Genomic DNA, 15,613 nt, shown 5'->3' with positions numbered 1-15,613 from the left:
CGAGTGCTCAAACATCATTAAACAGGTGACAAATTCTGTGCCTCTCAACAGGTACACCAAGAACATTATCTCTGTGGGCATTCCTACAGGCAACACTAACCTAGGTCTTATTGTGAGGGAAGATTAAACACGCCCAAATGGAAGGATATTCTACAAAACTGGACAATATTTTTCATCTGATGTCAATCATGAAAGACAGGAGGCTGAAGGGACATGAGAACTAGGTACAGTAAGCGATGGTGGATGAGGAAAACCATCAGTGGAGGAAGGAAGGACTGTATAGAGGGAAAAGAGGGGTGGGAGGAGTGGGGAGGAAGGAAAAAATAACAATGAATCAAATATCATTACTCTATGTAAATGTATGATTACGCAACTGGTATATGGTGTTACTCCATGTACAAACAGAAACAACATGTATCCCATTTGTTTACAATAAAAATAAATTTAAAAATTTTTTTTGAGAATCGTAGCTACATAAATGGTCTTAGCAGAGATAAAGAGTTGGGCACATCTCCAACTTAAACTTCAAATAGGTCTGGTAAAAAATGTATACACGTGAGCTGAGCACAATAGTGCATGCATGTAATCCTGGGAAGGCTGAGGCAGGAGGATTGCAAGTTCAAAGCCAGGCTCAGCAATTAAGCAAGACCCTCAGCAAACCATCTCAAAAATGGAAAAAAAAAAAGGGGGGGGGGGCTGGAAATGTGGCTCAGTGTATAAAAGTGCCTCTGGGTTCAATCCCCAGAAATCTGCTCCAAAATGCATGTGTGAATATGATAAAGCAATCATGGCAAAATATGAGCAAATGTTTCAAAATACTTTTAAAAATTATTTTATCTGCCTGACAAGCAGATATACAAGATCAGTGGGGAACAGCTGTAGGGCCTGCCTGACCTGGATTCAAATCCATTTTGCCATTCCCTTGCCAGGTAATCTTGGCCACACATAAATGAGGATTAGTTGGGCACCAACTGGACAGCTCTCCCACACAAGGCCCAGATCTTTCCTTATACTTGAGCACATACCAGCCCAGTCCAGCCACCTTGACAGTTGGGACTCAGTTTTAGATCTACCAAAGCCCACAGACAGAGCAACCCAGACTGCAAACCAGTGGACACAAAACCAACCAACCTCACTCAAGTCTAACCCTGGTGTAAACCACAGTTGCTACCCTCTGAAACTGAACAGCCTAGCTCAAATTATACATACCCAGAAGAGGGTAAAGAGCAGAGACCCAGGGCATGAAAAGAGGAAACTGACAACAGCATTGCAGTCTATAGCTGCATGCCCCAGACCACGCTCCATGCTAAATCCTGCATCAGTACACACTCACACCTTTTTTTTTTTTTTTGTGGTGCTGGGGATTAAACCCAGGGCCTTGTGCTTATGAGGCAAGCACTCTACCAACTGAGCTATATCCCCAGCCCCAACACTCACACCTTTTCTTGGTCCTAGGGATCCAGCTAACTCTTTCTCCTTCACTGAACTCAGCTAACCCACTCCTGAACCACAGGACATGGCTCCTTGAAATCCCAGGCAACTGCCAGTAGTCATTCGGTTCATGTATCCTGTTGGAAAGAACTCCTGGCCTCAATTCCACCCACACCCAACCCCACAGATGACACAGGCAAAGTTGTTGTCCCAGGTTTATTGAAAATATTACAGCATAGCAGAAAGATTCAAACAGCTCCACGTGGCGTTTTGAAATTCATCCCCACAGTAGGCTGAGTGACCTGCAAGTTGGAGAGACTGCCGAAGTCCTGGAACAACAAAATGGATTCAATGTGAGCTGAACAGGTGAGATCTGTGGTCTGCCCCACAGCAGCACTTCCAGATTGTGCTTCCAGTTCCCATCAGTAGTCAGACTGGTGGGACTCAGCACAAAGAAGTCTTCTGCCCCTAGGACCACAGCACTCAGGAAGGTCTAGAAGAATCCTTCTTCTCCAGCAGTTGGCCATTAGGGGACCTCCACTTTCCACAAGTGGCCTTTGTTCAGCAATGCCTAGCTGCTTGATATCTACTTAAACCACTGTCTCTAACTTTCCAAACCTGCCATGGGGTGGTTCTTGCTTTCACAACTCATTATCATTCCAAAGCAGTGTTTCTTAAACTTGGCACTACAGATACACTGGCATGGATAATGTCAGAGGGTGCTACTCTGCACTGTAGAAAGTGTGCTGGTAACCCCGGCTTCTATCCACTATATGGCTGACTTGTGCCCTAGACAAGACCCATCCTTTGAAAACAGGGTTGGCTCTCCATATCCATGGATTCAACCAAACATGGTTAAAAATACTCAGGAAAAAAATCCCATCACGTATCTGAACATGTATGCTCTTTAGGTCATTATTCCCTAAACAATACCATGTAACCACTTACATAGACTTCACACTGTATTAGGTATAGTCTAAAGATGACTTAAAGTGCAGGAGAGAAACTGTAGGTCATATGCAAATATGCCGAGCATTCAGTATTTGTTCTGGTGGAGGGATACTGGAACAAATAAATCCTCCATAATACAAAACTTCCTTTTCAGGACTAGTTTCAGGCAAAAGTTCAACATTCAGGAAGGAACCAGAAATATAAGTTACCAAGGAAAGTGGAAGCAGGACCAGAATCAGGGTCTGTCATATACTTAGAGCATAGGTCCTATTCCATTCTCAAAAACCCATTTAAAAATTCAAACAAGGAAAACACAAAAAGCTGCCTTCTAACAATGGTTATTTCAGAAGAAAAAGATTCACAGCCCACGGCAGGCTGTTTTTTGGAAGCTGGGTGATAGGTACAAAGGAGTTCATTTTTAAACCTTTTTGAATGATTTAACCTTTAAAAATAAGAAGGGCAGGGAGAAATTGTTCAAAATCACCAACAGCACAATAGACCTTGAGGCCCATGTTACTTTCACCAACTTATGTAAAAGGGCATAGATAAGCCGAAGAGAAACATCATCAAACTATATTGAAAATACCTGTCAAAAATCTAAGTACTGCCTGCTGTGTATCTGAAAGTGAGACCACAGCTCATTTCTTAGATGAACATTCAGTCAGTCTCCCAAGGAGAGAGCCAGGGCTTCAACAAAGAGGATACATGTGAGAAGTCAGCCACAGAACCAAAAAGAAAAGGGAAGAACTAGGATAGAAAGGGTGTACTGGATACCACTGTACTGGAATTACCTTGTGGCGAGCAATCAATCTCAAACCACACAGCACTCAAAAACCAGCAAAACTATTTTAAAAGCACTGTTTAGTACCATTTACTACTGTCATTACAAGTAGCAGAACACTACTATGGCTCTTGACCAGGAGCTTCTACTTTAGAAATCTAAGGAACACTCACCAAAAGCTTCAGCATTTCCTTAGTGTCAGGATCTACTTCAATGATCTCCTGATCCAAGGCAGAGACCTAGAAGAAAAGGCCATAGGCCCAAAACATCAACCACTGAGCTCTCCCTCACCTCCCCTGCGCCCCATTCTTAAAATTAGCACATAGGAAGAAAAAACAAATCCCTCCCTCATACCCAGAAGAGGGGCCTGGACAGAAGGTTTAGGATTCCATAAAGTGATCAAGTCTGTTTTAACAGTAAAACAGGTCCAAAAAGGTCGTTCTGGTTGTATCTTCCTGTGCCCCCACTGTCTATTCAGAAAACCATTAAGACTGAACTTGCATTTTAAAAATACTATATTAGGGGCTGGAGACATATCATTGAGGGCTTTCATGTGAAAAAAATGTACTTAACCTGGTTCCAAAAGGTCAGAAAAAGGCCACCAAACAGGAGATTATAGGTACCTACACCTGGTGGAGGGTTGCATAGGTTAAGTGACCTCCTGAAACTCTCAGTGGAGGTCCCTTTGGAAGCCAGAAGCTTAAAGACCAAAAAATTTACCTCAGGAACATAATTATCTCTCCTTTCTCTCTCCTCTTCCTGCAGCTTAATGGAGATACCTCTCACAGGGCCTCTCTGAATCCGCTTCATCAGATGTGTGACATACCTGTAAGGACACACTGGATTTTTCCTGGTACCCAGAACATCTGGGCACCTTTCCCAGGGCGGAGAGAGGACTCCCCATCTTAGAACCTCCACACTCAGACCCCCTTAAGTATTTCCGTTTCTTTGGTTTCTCTCACAGTTCTACCAATTTTTTGAGTAATAATAGCAATAGTGACGAATTCTTATTAAAAGAAGATAAAAAGCAACGGGATTTAAGGCCAGAGATGTGACTTCGATTACCTTTAACCAAGTACGACAGCCAGTCATAACACGAATATCCCTGCAAAATCTGCAAAAACCTCCAATTCCTCTGGAGTACCAGGGAGCTTAGCGCCAACGAAACCAACAGGAAGCCAAGTTTTTCCCAAGTCCGAGGGCGGCAATTCCCACCGCCAGTCAGCGGTCACGTTCTGCACCTTCTTCCAGGCTTCACTCACCCTGCGATCTTGTTGCGGAGCTTCTTGCTGGGAATAATGGCGATCTCCTCGCACACACGCTTGTTGGTATGGAAGTCGTTGCCCAGGCGCGTGTAGTACTTCTCGATGATAACCCGGGCGGCCTTTTTCACAGTTTTGGTGCGAACGCGGCCCTGCGGACAAAGACGAGGTTACTCGCACGTTCTCCAGGAGGACGCGGAGCACTCCGCCTACAAACGCAGGGGTAAAAGACCAGGATCGCCACAGGAGAGGGTCAAACCGGTCGGGCAGGAGAAACTATCGCTCGCCGCAACCCCGACTCTACAAGAACCGCGCCCTCCGCTGTCCCAGCCTGACGGGAACACGCGCCCGGCCGGCCCAATGTCTCCCATTGTGGGCCGAGGGTCGAGAAAACTGAGGATGGACGATGATTGAGGATGAGCAAGAACTCAAACGAAAACACCTACCATGTTGGCGGGTCCTGGTAAAAGAGGAAACAGGAAGTACAAAATGCCTATTAAAGCGCCGGCCAGAAAGCCACTTCCGCCCATCAGAGAAGCGCTGAATTCGCTCGCGAGCACCACAGCGGCCCCTGGCTGTTCGGGGCGGAAGCGGGGTATTCCGTGTCGGGCTCCAGTGGGCGGCGCTCCCGACTTCACTCCGGTCCTAGTGGTCCAGGCCCTTCTCTAGCTGCTCCAGTGAGCCCTGGACCCGGAGAGGTGCTTCTCTCCCACACGCCAGGTTGAAAAGAGTAGGTTTAGAGACATTGGGAAGCCGAGGAAGGATGGCATCCCTCCAAGGGACCTCATCGGGTCCGTGGGTCTTATTTGTCATGTCTAATCTGGTGGAGAAACGGGTGCACGAGAGAATTTCTCATTTCTTCTGGGTGTTAGCTCAAATGTCAGTTTATCAGTCTTTCCCTACAATTTATGTACAACACTCATTTAATACTGCTCTTAGGGCTAAAGCATCTGTCAAGACTGTTTTCTCAACAAAGGCTAAACTCCATGACAGTAAGGGCCATTTTGTTTAGTTAATCCCTAGTGCTTGAACAGTGCCTGGCACAGAGCAAGCTCTCATTTCACCTGCAGCACTACCAACAAGTGATCGTGCTTTCTCATTTCCCCACCCACCACTGCAGACTTCAGGCTGTTCCTGCCATACCCATGCCCAAAAGGCCTTTATGTAGCCACCAACACAGGTTGTCCCCTTTGCCCTTATCAGCCTAGGAAAGGCCCTGCCCCCTTCCTCCAGTTTTGTTTCCTGGGCTGAAAGGAGTCCCTAGGCCACACCTAACTTATACAAAGGCGGGGTTTGTCCAGGGCTATGCCACTTTCCTCAACTTGCCTCAGCCACACCAAATATTCAATTGATTGGGGAATGGAAGGAGAAGGGCAGGAAGCCTTATGGCCTGGACAAAAAAGGGGCCGAAGAGAGAGATGCCTCTATGTAACAGGAGAGTTAAGAGGATACCAAAAGAAATAATCTCAGAATTGCAGGAGCTTCCTTTATCAGTAAACTTCCAATGAAGTTACTGTCAAGACCCAAAAAGATCCACCTCTCAGTCTTGCTTGAGGGGTCTCCCCTACTCTACCCAATATAAGCTCTTCCACCTCACAGAAAGGATGCTTCAGTTTGCAGGATTCTCTGTACCTCAGAGTAAATCAGTCTCCCAAAGAATCAAACAGAAGGGCCCAGCCCACTCTATCTGGGGGGGAAAAAAAAAAGGCAACAGAGGATGCTGTCCCAAGTTCTGGAAGCCTGTTAGAGTCCAGTGATATGGCTCCCTGAAGAACAGCAAAAAGTTGAATTATCAGCATAGACAAATCCAAGAGGATGAGAAGTCTCCCAAGAAGAAACATGCAAGGGCTCACAGAAGCTGAGAATAAGTGGCTCTTGACACCTGCTCAGATGCACCTGCACAGTCTCCAAGCTGCATCTGGAGGCTGCAAGAAGCTTCAGTGTGAGAGCTTCTTACATGAAACACCCACCCATAGTAGAGGCATCTCCAAAGTACATTTGGCTATGGAAGAAACCCAGAACTCACAAGAGCATGTTTCCCACATGGTCCCAAACATCAACCTGGGCTGGAATCCCACCACAGAAAATGCAAGCACACAAGTTTTTCTTTGTAATCTATCATCCCCTTACCCACTTGCTTCCACATCTCAAGATAGAGACACAAAACCAGAATTCTGCTGCAACGTGTTTATTATGTGCCAAAAAAACTACACCACAGCTTACTCCACACATCTGTTGTAGGAGAGTGCAGTCTTGCCTGCATATACTACAATGAGGTAGAGACTTCACACACAGCTTCACAAAACCCACAGAGTAGCTGGGATATGCAACAATGCAACATCAGCTCAGCAGGAGGGAGGAGGGGGGTTATGACACTGGTTCTTTGGCACACAGCTTCCCTAAGAGGGGCAAGTAATATTAAAATAAAAGAAAGAAGGAAAGAAAATAGTCAAGTTTTCAAATTCCAGTAGCATTTCAGTTAACTGCAACTGTTGATTCATACATTCCTCAAATGAAATATATTAAGGAAGGGTACTTGTCCCCTCTAAAAGAAAGGGCTCCTGTGAGCCTTCATCTGCCCCCACCAAAAAAGCAGCCCTTTTTTTTTTTTTTTTAGCTCAGTTACAAAAGAAAAAAAGTCCTGTGATTTTGTGATTAAAAACTTCTATCAACCCTCCCCGCCCCATGTAAGTGCAACTTAAGAAGGTGCAATAAACCATTTAAAACTATATACAGCAGCCGCTCTAACACCGTTTTTCCAGTCCAGTTTCAAATAAAACAAAATTTTTTTTCTTGGTTGCAAATGCTTTGATTCGCAACTGTGAGAAACAGTGACCAGCAGTCCCCCAGACACAAATTTGCTATGTTAAAAGCTGCCAGGAAAGAAAAAAATCTCTTGTTCCAAACGACTTAAAAACTGTTTTAAGGAGTGTAAAAAGGAACCGGTAAAAACCCTCGAGCGTAAAATATGAAATATGATTTTGGTTTAAATGAAGAGCAAAGTCTCCTTGTTGTTTACAGTAAAAAACACCAGCTGAACACTCAGTTTATGCCGTTCAGGTGGGGGTTAAATAAATGGAAAGGCACTGTATGGCAACTGCAAGAATGAAACCAATGAGACCTGTGCATCATCACCATCAGTATTGCAAGGAATGTAAAAAAGCGCTTTAATAAATAAACCTAGATGTAGGCATCCGTGTCAATACCTTCTGGACATATAGTTGCTTTTGTTGTTGTTTGCTTTTTTTGTTTTTTGTTTTTGTTTTTTGTTTTTTTTTTTGGGTTTTTTTTTTTTTTTTTTTTTTTGGGTTTTCATCTGCAAAATGAGGAACTAAAATCTGGGAAAACTACAGTCGCTTGAGGGGTGATCCCAAGGGCCCTTGCCTTGGTGCACCCCCTGAAAACAAAACCCAACAAAACTCATTGTGCATTAATTAGTGCAGAAACAAAGACAGATTCAGCAAGTGCAAAGGTGACTACGATTTTCCCTTGTCCGTGGGAAACCAGCTCCCTGGTCGCCAGTGGCACAGTGGTACAGGCTAATGCCTGACCTGCCAGCCTTGGGCTCCACAGGCCACTGGGCAATGCCAGCTCCTCTAGCTGGAATCTCGGTTCTTCTGGTTCCGCATCAGGGGGCTGTGGTGGCGCAGGCCTTCCATGCTATGCCTCCAGTGCCAGCAGCTCCGGCAGAAGTACTTGAAGCAGACCTGGGTTGTGGAGGAAAGAGGAATGTCATGACTATTATCAGCACTGGGCACAGGGGCTGTTGCACAAGCTGCTTGTTCTGCTTGGAGAGGACATTAGAGATTCCTGTGGCCTCTGTGAGGCTAGAAAAGATGGTTCCTGCTAGCCTTCTCACCCAAACAAAGCCCTGGACCAACCACAACAAATTCAGTCTTGTTTCTGTGGGTGCTCTTAAGTAAACATGTTGGGCTCCAAACACAAATACTGTGCAGCTTTCCTTTCCCCTCACCACAGCATCTGGTCTTCTATTCCCCTGCCCTTCTCACCTCCCACAGAGTAGCTCTATCACATGGCTCCTAATATGGAAGAATGTCTGAAAAGCTGACTACAGATTCTAATGCCAGGCTCACTTCCAAGTGAGGAGAGGTGATTGTCTCAGCCCTACCTCTTGCTAGCTGGTAACCTCAGGAAAGTCATTAACTTTTTTTTTTTTTTTTTTTTGTACCAGGGATTGACCCCTGAGCCCCATCCCTTTTTGTATATTTTATTGCAAGGCAGGGTCTCACTGAGATGCTTAGTGCCTCGCTAAGTTGCTGAGGCTGGTGGAACTCAAAATCCTCCTGCCTTACCCTCCTGAGCCACTGGGAGGCTTACAAGCTGTATAATGGCAAAAGACATTAACTTCTAAGCAACTCTCTGGAAATGAAGATCACCTGTGAAAGACTTGATCCATAAAAGACCTCCAGAGGAGATTGATCAGAAAGATACTCGTGTTTAGGTTCACCTAACTATCCAAACTTCAAACTCTCACTTGGGAGCCTTAGTTTGGTTATTTACCCAGAGACTCCAAACTGAGTGAAAAGTATTACTGCAAAGCAAGCAAAACTGAGCATGAGTGGACTACTAGTTTCCTAAGAGGCCCCAAAACTTCCCCCAGAACTTGTCAAAATGTGATTTAAACCAGTAATGCAGGCATCACTTGGAAACTTGTTAGAAACATGAACTATCTCAGGATCTACCCCAAAACCTACTGAATCAGAATCTTAATTTCAACAAGATTCTCTGGTGAGACACAGAATTACTTCGAGTTTGAGAAGTAATGCCAAACACATGGAGAAACAATCAATAGAAAGCTGTCATGCTGCTGTTTCTCACAACTATGGGTACAGCCCAGGCATAAATATCAAAGCAGTCCAGATGTTCAGAGGTAAATAAGGGGGTCCTTGAGTTGTGAAAAATCAGTCCAAAGGGTCTCAGAGCTAGAGCAGCAGTTCCTGGCTCACAAGTACTATTGAGCCAATCGCACAAGGTGCCTACAAAACCACCCACCAGCAAGTGACATTGCATAGCAGCAGCCCAGGAAAAAGGCTTAAGTATCAAAATTCAATTCAATAAGCTTCCCCAAAAGCTCTGGATTCAACTATCTATAGTGTATCCCATGACTGCTGTCTCCTCCTCTGTGCTCTCAGACATTCTGAGGTACCTTCAACACTCAATGTCACAAATATGGCTTAATTTTTCATTGAAGGAGGGACTTCACAGACATCGGTGCCCAGGGCGCTCACCTGATCTCGACAGAAGAAAGGACCAGGTTGAGAACTGCAAATATGACACAGAGAATCTTCTAGGTAGGGGTCAATCTGAACCTGCAGAAAAGCAACAGAGGATGAGTGACTCTTCTCACCAGGCCAGATGAGCTGCAAGGACACATTATTGGGTACTTAGGAATGCAGGATATCTGTTAATGGTGGCTAGAAAGAATTATGGGCAGAGAGCATAGACAGCGGTACTAGAGTACAGATTCACACCACACACAGCCAAGTGGCTGCCTCTAGGACTCAGGCAACCACATTATTATGGCCTGGTCTTCTCAGAAAGCTGTACCTCAGCCTCTATCACCTAGTAACAGGCAAGTGTTCAAAGGATTTAGGTAAGGTGGGATAAAGGGAAATCAGCTATTTAGCAATGCCAGATGAATAAGACGAGGGAACCCACCCACTCTCTCAGGTGGCTCAATCATCTTAGTTCCCTTCCTCCTGAGCCTATGAAACCAGGCCCACCCAAATGTCATGTTAATTCTGTGGTTTGGTTCACTTTCATAGCACAGGCCTACCCTGGGTAGTAGCTAACACAAGTCCCTCTGAGATGCCCCAAAATAAGGGCATTCCCACTCACCTTCTTGGTGAACTTGGTAGTTTTGATCTCCACAAAAGCAGCACTGACTGCTTTCAGGTAACTACGTTGGTTATTGAAAGTCACACGACCAGACCCTAGGAATAACAGACACGGGTTTACCTTCTAGCCAAATTCTCTCAAATGCCATTCTTCAACACTCAAGAAACCCTATTTCTATACCAGTGCTGTCCAACAAAAATGAGGTGCTTACATGGTTTTTAATTTTATAGTACCCACACCAAAATAAAAATGATGGAATTTTAATAATATATTTTATTTAACCTGATGCATCCAAAATATTTTAACATGTGGAAGAAGCTGCATTTCAAGTGCTGGATAATCACATTTAGCTGGGAGCTACCATATTAGGGCTGTTATAGACCATGTCAGCACAAATCATTCAGAAAAGAGGAAAGGAAAAGACTCTTCCAGTGTAGGGAAATGCAGAGGCAGGGTAAGGGTTCAGAGTGGAAACCAATATGCAGGCAGAACATGTCTCTGAAGGGCAGGTCCAAAAGTCACGCACACCCCTGGCCTGGAGGTAACCTGAAGTCCTAGCAGAAGAACTGCAGAAGCCCCATCTTGCCAAGTGCCGCCTCCGCCTCTGCAGTCTCTGAAGTCCTTGTTCTCAATCTGTGGCACAGCACTGATGAGCACATGGTGCTCCTTCCTGACCAGATTCAATGTGGGTGGGCAGATTAAGCATCTGGGGAGGTGGGTTACCACGTCTTGATCAGAGTTCAAGCTCTGCTCTACCTCCCAACCCATCAGAGGGATTAATCAAAACCTAATGATCAGATCCACAGACTCCCCTAACCTGGGACAGTAGGCCATGACTGCACTGTTACCCAAGTCACCCAGAATGTTCTCCCCCAGCCTGACCTGGTCTCTGACCTGAGATAACAACAGAGTTTTTCAAGCATTTTTAATAAAAGAAATTGGGTAAGTTCAGAAAACTGTGGCCTTTTAATAAAATATTACCCTGTTGCCTGCCCCAAACTGGTTTGGCTATGAACTTTGAGCTCCCCCCAAAATTCCTATCTAACGCTCACTAATCATCTTACAGAGACTCTGATCACTTTTTTCTTCTTTGTGTGAGAAGCAGGGGTAGAAGGCTGGGTGCAGAGGGTCTAATACTGGTGACTTGTCTAGGAAAGATGCTATGCCATTGAAATAAGCTGATCCACAGACCTCCATCAGGCCTCTTTCTCCACTCCCAAGAGAAAGTGCCACAATCTTGGCCTACTCCCAGTGGCCACCAAGCTTTCCCACACAAAAGTAGGACACTTACCAATGGGATACTTGTGCTTATCTGTGTCAATCCCAGCATACACCACTCCTCCAAATAGGTCATTCAAGATGGCAGCGAGGGCCTCAGCATTGAGCATCCCATGTAGGGCACCAACAAACACAGTTCTGCTGGGGTCCAGCCTCTGAGATGGGCTCCGGACAAAGTTGCTGTCAGCCAAGACCCATGGGATCACCTGCACCTGAAAACCCCCCAAAAAAGTGTATAAGCCGTGGCAGAAAGCCACAGAGGGGGGCTCTTGTATGGCAGGGAATATGCTCTAAAAGTACTACAGTTGGGGCTGCTGAGGCCCATGCAGGGGTGAAAAGGCACCCTCACCCATTTCAAGCACACAGGCATCCAGTAAGGCACCCTTACCCATCCCAATTTGAATTTTACTGAGTTCATGTGTCCAGAATGGTGAAAGTAGATGGAAGAACAGCACTCACTCATCCTGGAGAGTAAGCAAAAAAGTTCCAAAATGTCATATCCAGAGATCCAGCAATCTGTCACAACCTCCAACTATGTGTTCCAATCAATGGCCACATAAACTAATGAACAGAAAGTGTGGGTCCTCAAGAAAAGAAGTATTCAGAGAGAAACAAAGCTAGAAGCCTGAAGAACAGAGGGGTGAGGATGCTAATGATATTTGTGAGATGGTTACTGGCCCAACATATGCATCAGAGGACTTGTGCCAGCAATAGCTGGCACAAGAAAGTTAGACTGAGAAATGGTGCAAAGTCACACACAGAGATCCCTGAGATCTTGAGTAACACTAGGTTAGGAGCTGACAATGTCCTCTGCCTCTGAATCCCCTGGGTCCAGAACAAAACCTGGTAGAACAGGTATGAGTCCACATAAAGTGAACTGACAGATAACCTGATGTTTCTGGAAAAATTAATCTGTGGAATCTTTTTTTTTTTAAAGTCTTGAAACAAGAAAAGATATGAAGCAGAAACCAACAAAAACAAAATAAATACAGCAAATTCAGATGACAGATGATTAAGATCTGGACGAGGGTGGTGGCAATAAACACTGAGTAGGTCAAGACCAAGTAGATTTTTCAACAGAAAAGTCTTCAAATCTACAGAACTCAGATTACCTGAGCATGGTAGGCAAATAAGGAAGAATCAAGACTAATGGGATCTAGGCCTACATGACCCTGGGATGAGAGCAGCTGGCAGAATTTACCAGGGCAAGCCAATTTCAATAGAAGATGAAAAAGCCCATTTTACACACAGAAGAGTTTGGGATTATAGAACACACAAAAGGAGGGCCCCCAGAAAAGTGGGGCTCAGACAGAACGGGAACCCAGAGAGGTCAATCTCAGTCTAAATGTAGCAGAGCAGAGTATATAAATTATTTGAGATGAGAAAGAAGCAAGGGGGAAGTCAAATACTGACTGTGTTTATGTGGTGGTGAAGAGTCAGAGAGATAGAAGAACAAGGACAGCCTACAGCCAATGCATCAGAGAAAGATACTAAATCTCCGCAAGGTGACAAGAAGGGAATGGGAGATGGGGAAGGTGTCAGAAGGAACACTAGGGGAATGATCTGTGGTGTGACCATCATAGTCTCAAGTGTGAAAGCAGGACAAACATAAGAAGAATCATGTGAACTAAGTCCTGGAATGTAATTAACACATGCTTGCTGCCTGAGAGTCACACAGCAAGACAAAGAAGAAGGCAGGGGACCTGGGGGTCACCATGGGCAGCCAAAAGATGAACACGCCCTGTCACTAAGAAAGTCAGTGATACCAGGGAACACCCACAGAACAGAGTCATATTTTTAAAATATGATATGCTCATCCCAGCAAAATAGGTACTTTCCCTCATACCATAGATCTTCAGAAAGTAGATTTTACTTTTACTTTTTAGAGAAGTTTTAGGTTCACAGTAAAACTGAGGAGAAAGTACAAATATTTCCCATATAGTCTCTGCTCCCTCCACACATATACCTAACCTCCTTCACCAATATTCTACATCAGAAGATACATTTGTTACAAGTGACTTCATACACCACTACATTAAGTCCATAGTTTATACTGGGGATTGAACTCAGAGGGGGTTTTACCACTGATCTCTTTTTATTTATTTATTTTTTTGTTTTGAAATAGGGTCTCACTAAATTGCTGAGGCTGGCTACAAATTTATGATCATTTTGCATCACGGCCCCAAGTAGCTGGAATTGCAAGCATGCACCACCACACCTGACTAGATTCACTTTTTTTTTTAATTACTATCCACATTATGAAGCATTCTTTCTTTTAATATCTTTATTTTTTATGTGGTGCTGAGGATTGAACCCAGTGCTTCACACATGCGAGTAAAGTGCTCCACCTCTGAGCCACAGCCTCAGCACCAAGATTTACTCTTGATATCTGTTGAACATTTTATGTGTTTGGACAAATATGAAATGACACGTATCTACGATTACACGCTGAATTATATGCATTTTCATGCAGAATAGTTTTGCTGTCCTAAACTATGCCTATGTATGCCTCCCTGATAAACCCCTGCCAACCACTGACCTTTTTAATAAAAAGGACATTCTAACTTCCCATGTTATAGATGAGGAAATAAAATTTCAGAAATGTAATCCAATGTTACAAAAGTGATATGTTCTTGAATCAGATTTTTTTTTAAACTCTACAGTGATCCCTGCATGCAAAACAAATGGTTCTCAAATTCCATCCACTGGAACCACTTGGATAGCCTATTATAGTCAAGATTCCTAAACTCCACCCAGAATGACTCAGTAAGCCTGAGACAAGGATCTGCTTTGAGATCCCCCAGGTGAGATAACTCCATTAATGCCAAGAACACACAGACTGAAACCAAACAAGGTGTAAGGAAAGAGATATATGGATAAAACTCCCTAACTAATAAAGCCCTGAATGAGAATGAAGAATTCACAGGGTGGTGGCAGATTTACCCTCCACACACTGGGAGGTCAGAAGATCCTGAGAGCAAAACTAGAGAAAAAAGTACCTGTGGTTTTACTAGTTAATCCAAGAAAAGAACAATGCTGTTCTTAATTTCGTTTGGGATGGAAGTGTGAGCTAGATAAAGAAGGGTTGGAGGGCTAGGGATATGGCTCAATGATAGAGCGTGTGCCTAGCATGCACAATACCCCAGATTTGATCCCCAGCACTGCAAAAAATAAAAATAAAAATAAGGGGGGTGATGGGAAGAGGGAATGAACTGGGAGATAATGTCATCTCTATAGGCAAGAGTGTATGTGTTTACATGCATGCACTCCCACACCATTAAGGTATAAAGATTGGTTGTTAAACATGTAATTAGAAGATAATTGTATTTATTGTATGACAAGAAGAACAGACCTCATAGCCCAGCAGAAATGCCTTTTGCCTCTTGCAGTCTGCATATTTACCCATCCCAAGGAAATCCAGTGCCTCTATCTGCCAATTACCTGCACCTAGAAGGGACACCATGCTAATAACTCACCTCCTTACAGCGCATCCTTCGGCTGGACATCTTGAAATAATATTCACTCAGGCCATCTGGGCTCAGTGGGTCATGAGAGCAAGCCTGAAGCAAGGCCCGGACAGACTTCTCTAGCTCAAAGACCAGATACACGTACCCTATTCCCAATGAGAGGAAAAATTACATTAACATTCCTCAGGTGACTACACCTCAACCTTGGCTTTGCAGCAGCAATTTCTCCCAGGAGGAGGCCTTGAATACAATGTAATTTTTGTTATACTCCTAAAAAGTCTTGTGCAATGGAAGCACTTGCTGTGCTATATGCCAGGCCAAGGGAGAGAGATATACCATCTCCCACCAGAAGGAAGGGAATGGCAAGCTGAGACAAAGGACCCCACCACTGCCCCACAGCTCTTTATGCCAGGACACAAGAGTATGCTCTGGTCAGCAGAGCCAGGCAAGAATGGCAGGTCTATATCCAGTCTGCCAGGAGATGCAAGTATTGCTTTAAAAGCCTAGTTAAACCATTGGTTCAGTTTAGTGAAGAGGGGCAGAGTGAAAATAGCACCTTCTCCTTTCTATAGGGAAGGGATCTC

At 44.4% G+C, this 15,613-nt stretch overlaps 2 protein-coding genes across 14 annotated transcripts in view; both read right to left on the bottom strand.

The window, feature by feature from the left end:
* Positions 1-1,632: 1,632 nt before the first annotated feature.
* Rps17 (ribosomal protein S17) lies at positions 1,633-4,986 on the bottom strand. Its single transcript, XM_047540049.1, has 5 exons — positions 4,872-4,986; positions 4,426-4,577; positions 3,884-3,989; positions 3,337-3,402; positions 1,633-1,760 (listed from the first exon to the last, which is right to left on the bottom strand). Exons 1-5 carry the CDS (start codon positions 4,953-4,955, stop codon positions 1,680-1,682), a joined length of 489 nt encoding a protein of 162 aa, XP_047396005.1. The 5' UTR covers positions 4,956-4,986; the 3' UTR covers positions 1,633-1,679.
* A 2,008-nt stretch (positions 4,987-6,994) lies between these two features.
* Cpeb1 (cytoplasmic polyadenylation element binding protein 1) overlaps positions 6,995-15,613 on the bottom strand; it is an 82,179-nt gene continuing 73,560 nt past the window's right edge. For all 13 annotated transcript variants that reach the window (XM_047541108.1, XM_047541105.1, XM_047541106.1 and 10 more), the window contains 5 exons: positions 15,039-15,175; positions 11,576-11,774; positions 10,285-10,379; positions 9,675-9,755; positions 6,995-8,132 (listed from right to left, as the gene is read on the bottom strand). In XM_047541108.1, the coding sequence (XP_047397064.1) occupies positions 8,022-8,132; positions 9,675-9,755; positions 10,285-10,379; positions 11,576-11,774; positions 15,039-15,175 (623 nt within the window). In that variant the 3' untranslated portion in view covers positions 6,995-8,021. The remainder of the gene's footprint in view (positions 8,133-9,674; positions 9,756-10,284; positions 10,380-11,575; positions 11,775-15,038; positions 15,176-15,613) is intronic.

This window comes from Sciurus carolinensis, chromosome 2 (assembly GCF_902686445.1).
Source record: "Sciurus carolinensis chromosome 2, mSciCar1.2, whole genome shotgun sequence".
Taxonomy (NCBI): Eukaryota; Metazoa; Chordata; class Mammalia; order Rodentia; family Sciuridae; genus Sciurus; species Sciurus carolinensis.
The sequence above is the reverse complement of the archived record's forward strand: the minus strand, read 5'-3'. Positions and strand labels throughout refer to the sequence as shown.

Excerpts from the sequence above, each read along its gene's own strand:
- Rps17 (XM_047540049.1), bottom strand. The coding sequence starts at position 4,955 with ATGGGCGGAAGTGGCTTTCTGGCCGGCGCTTTAATAGGCATTTTGTAC. Across the intron at positions 3,990-4,425 it reads CTCCGCAACAAGATCGCAGG|GTATGTCACACATCTGATGA; the intron begins GTGAGTGAAGCC and ends GTGTCCTTACAG. Across the intron at positions 3,403-3,883 it reads GAGATAATTATGTTCCTGAG|GTCTCTGCCTTGGATCAGGA; the intron begins GTAAATTTTTTG and ends CTTTTCTTCTAG.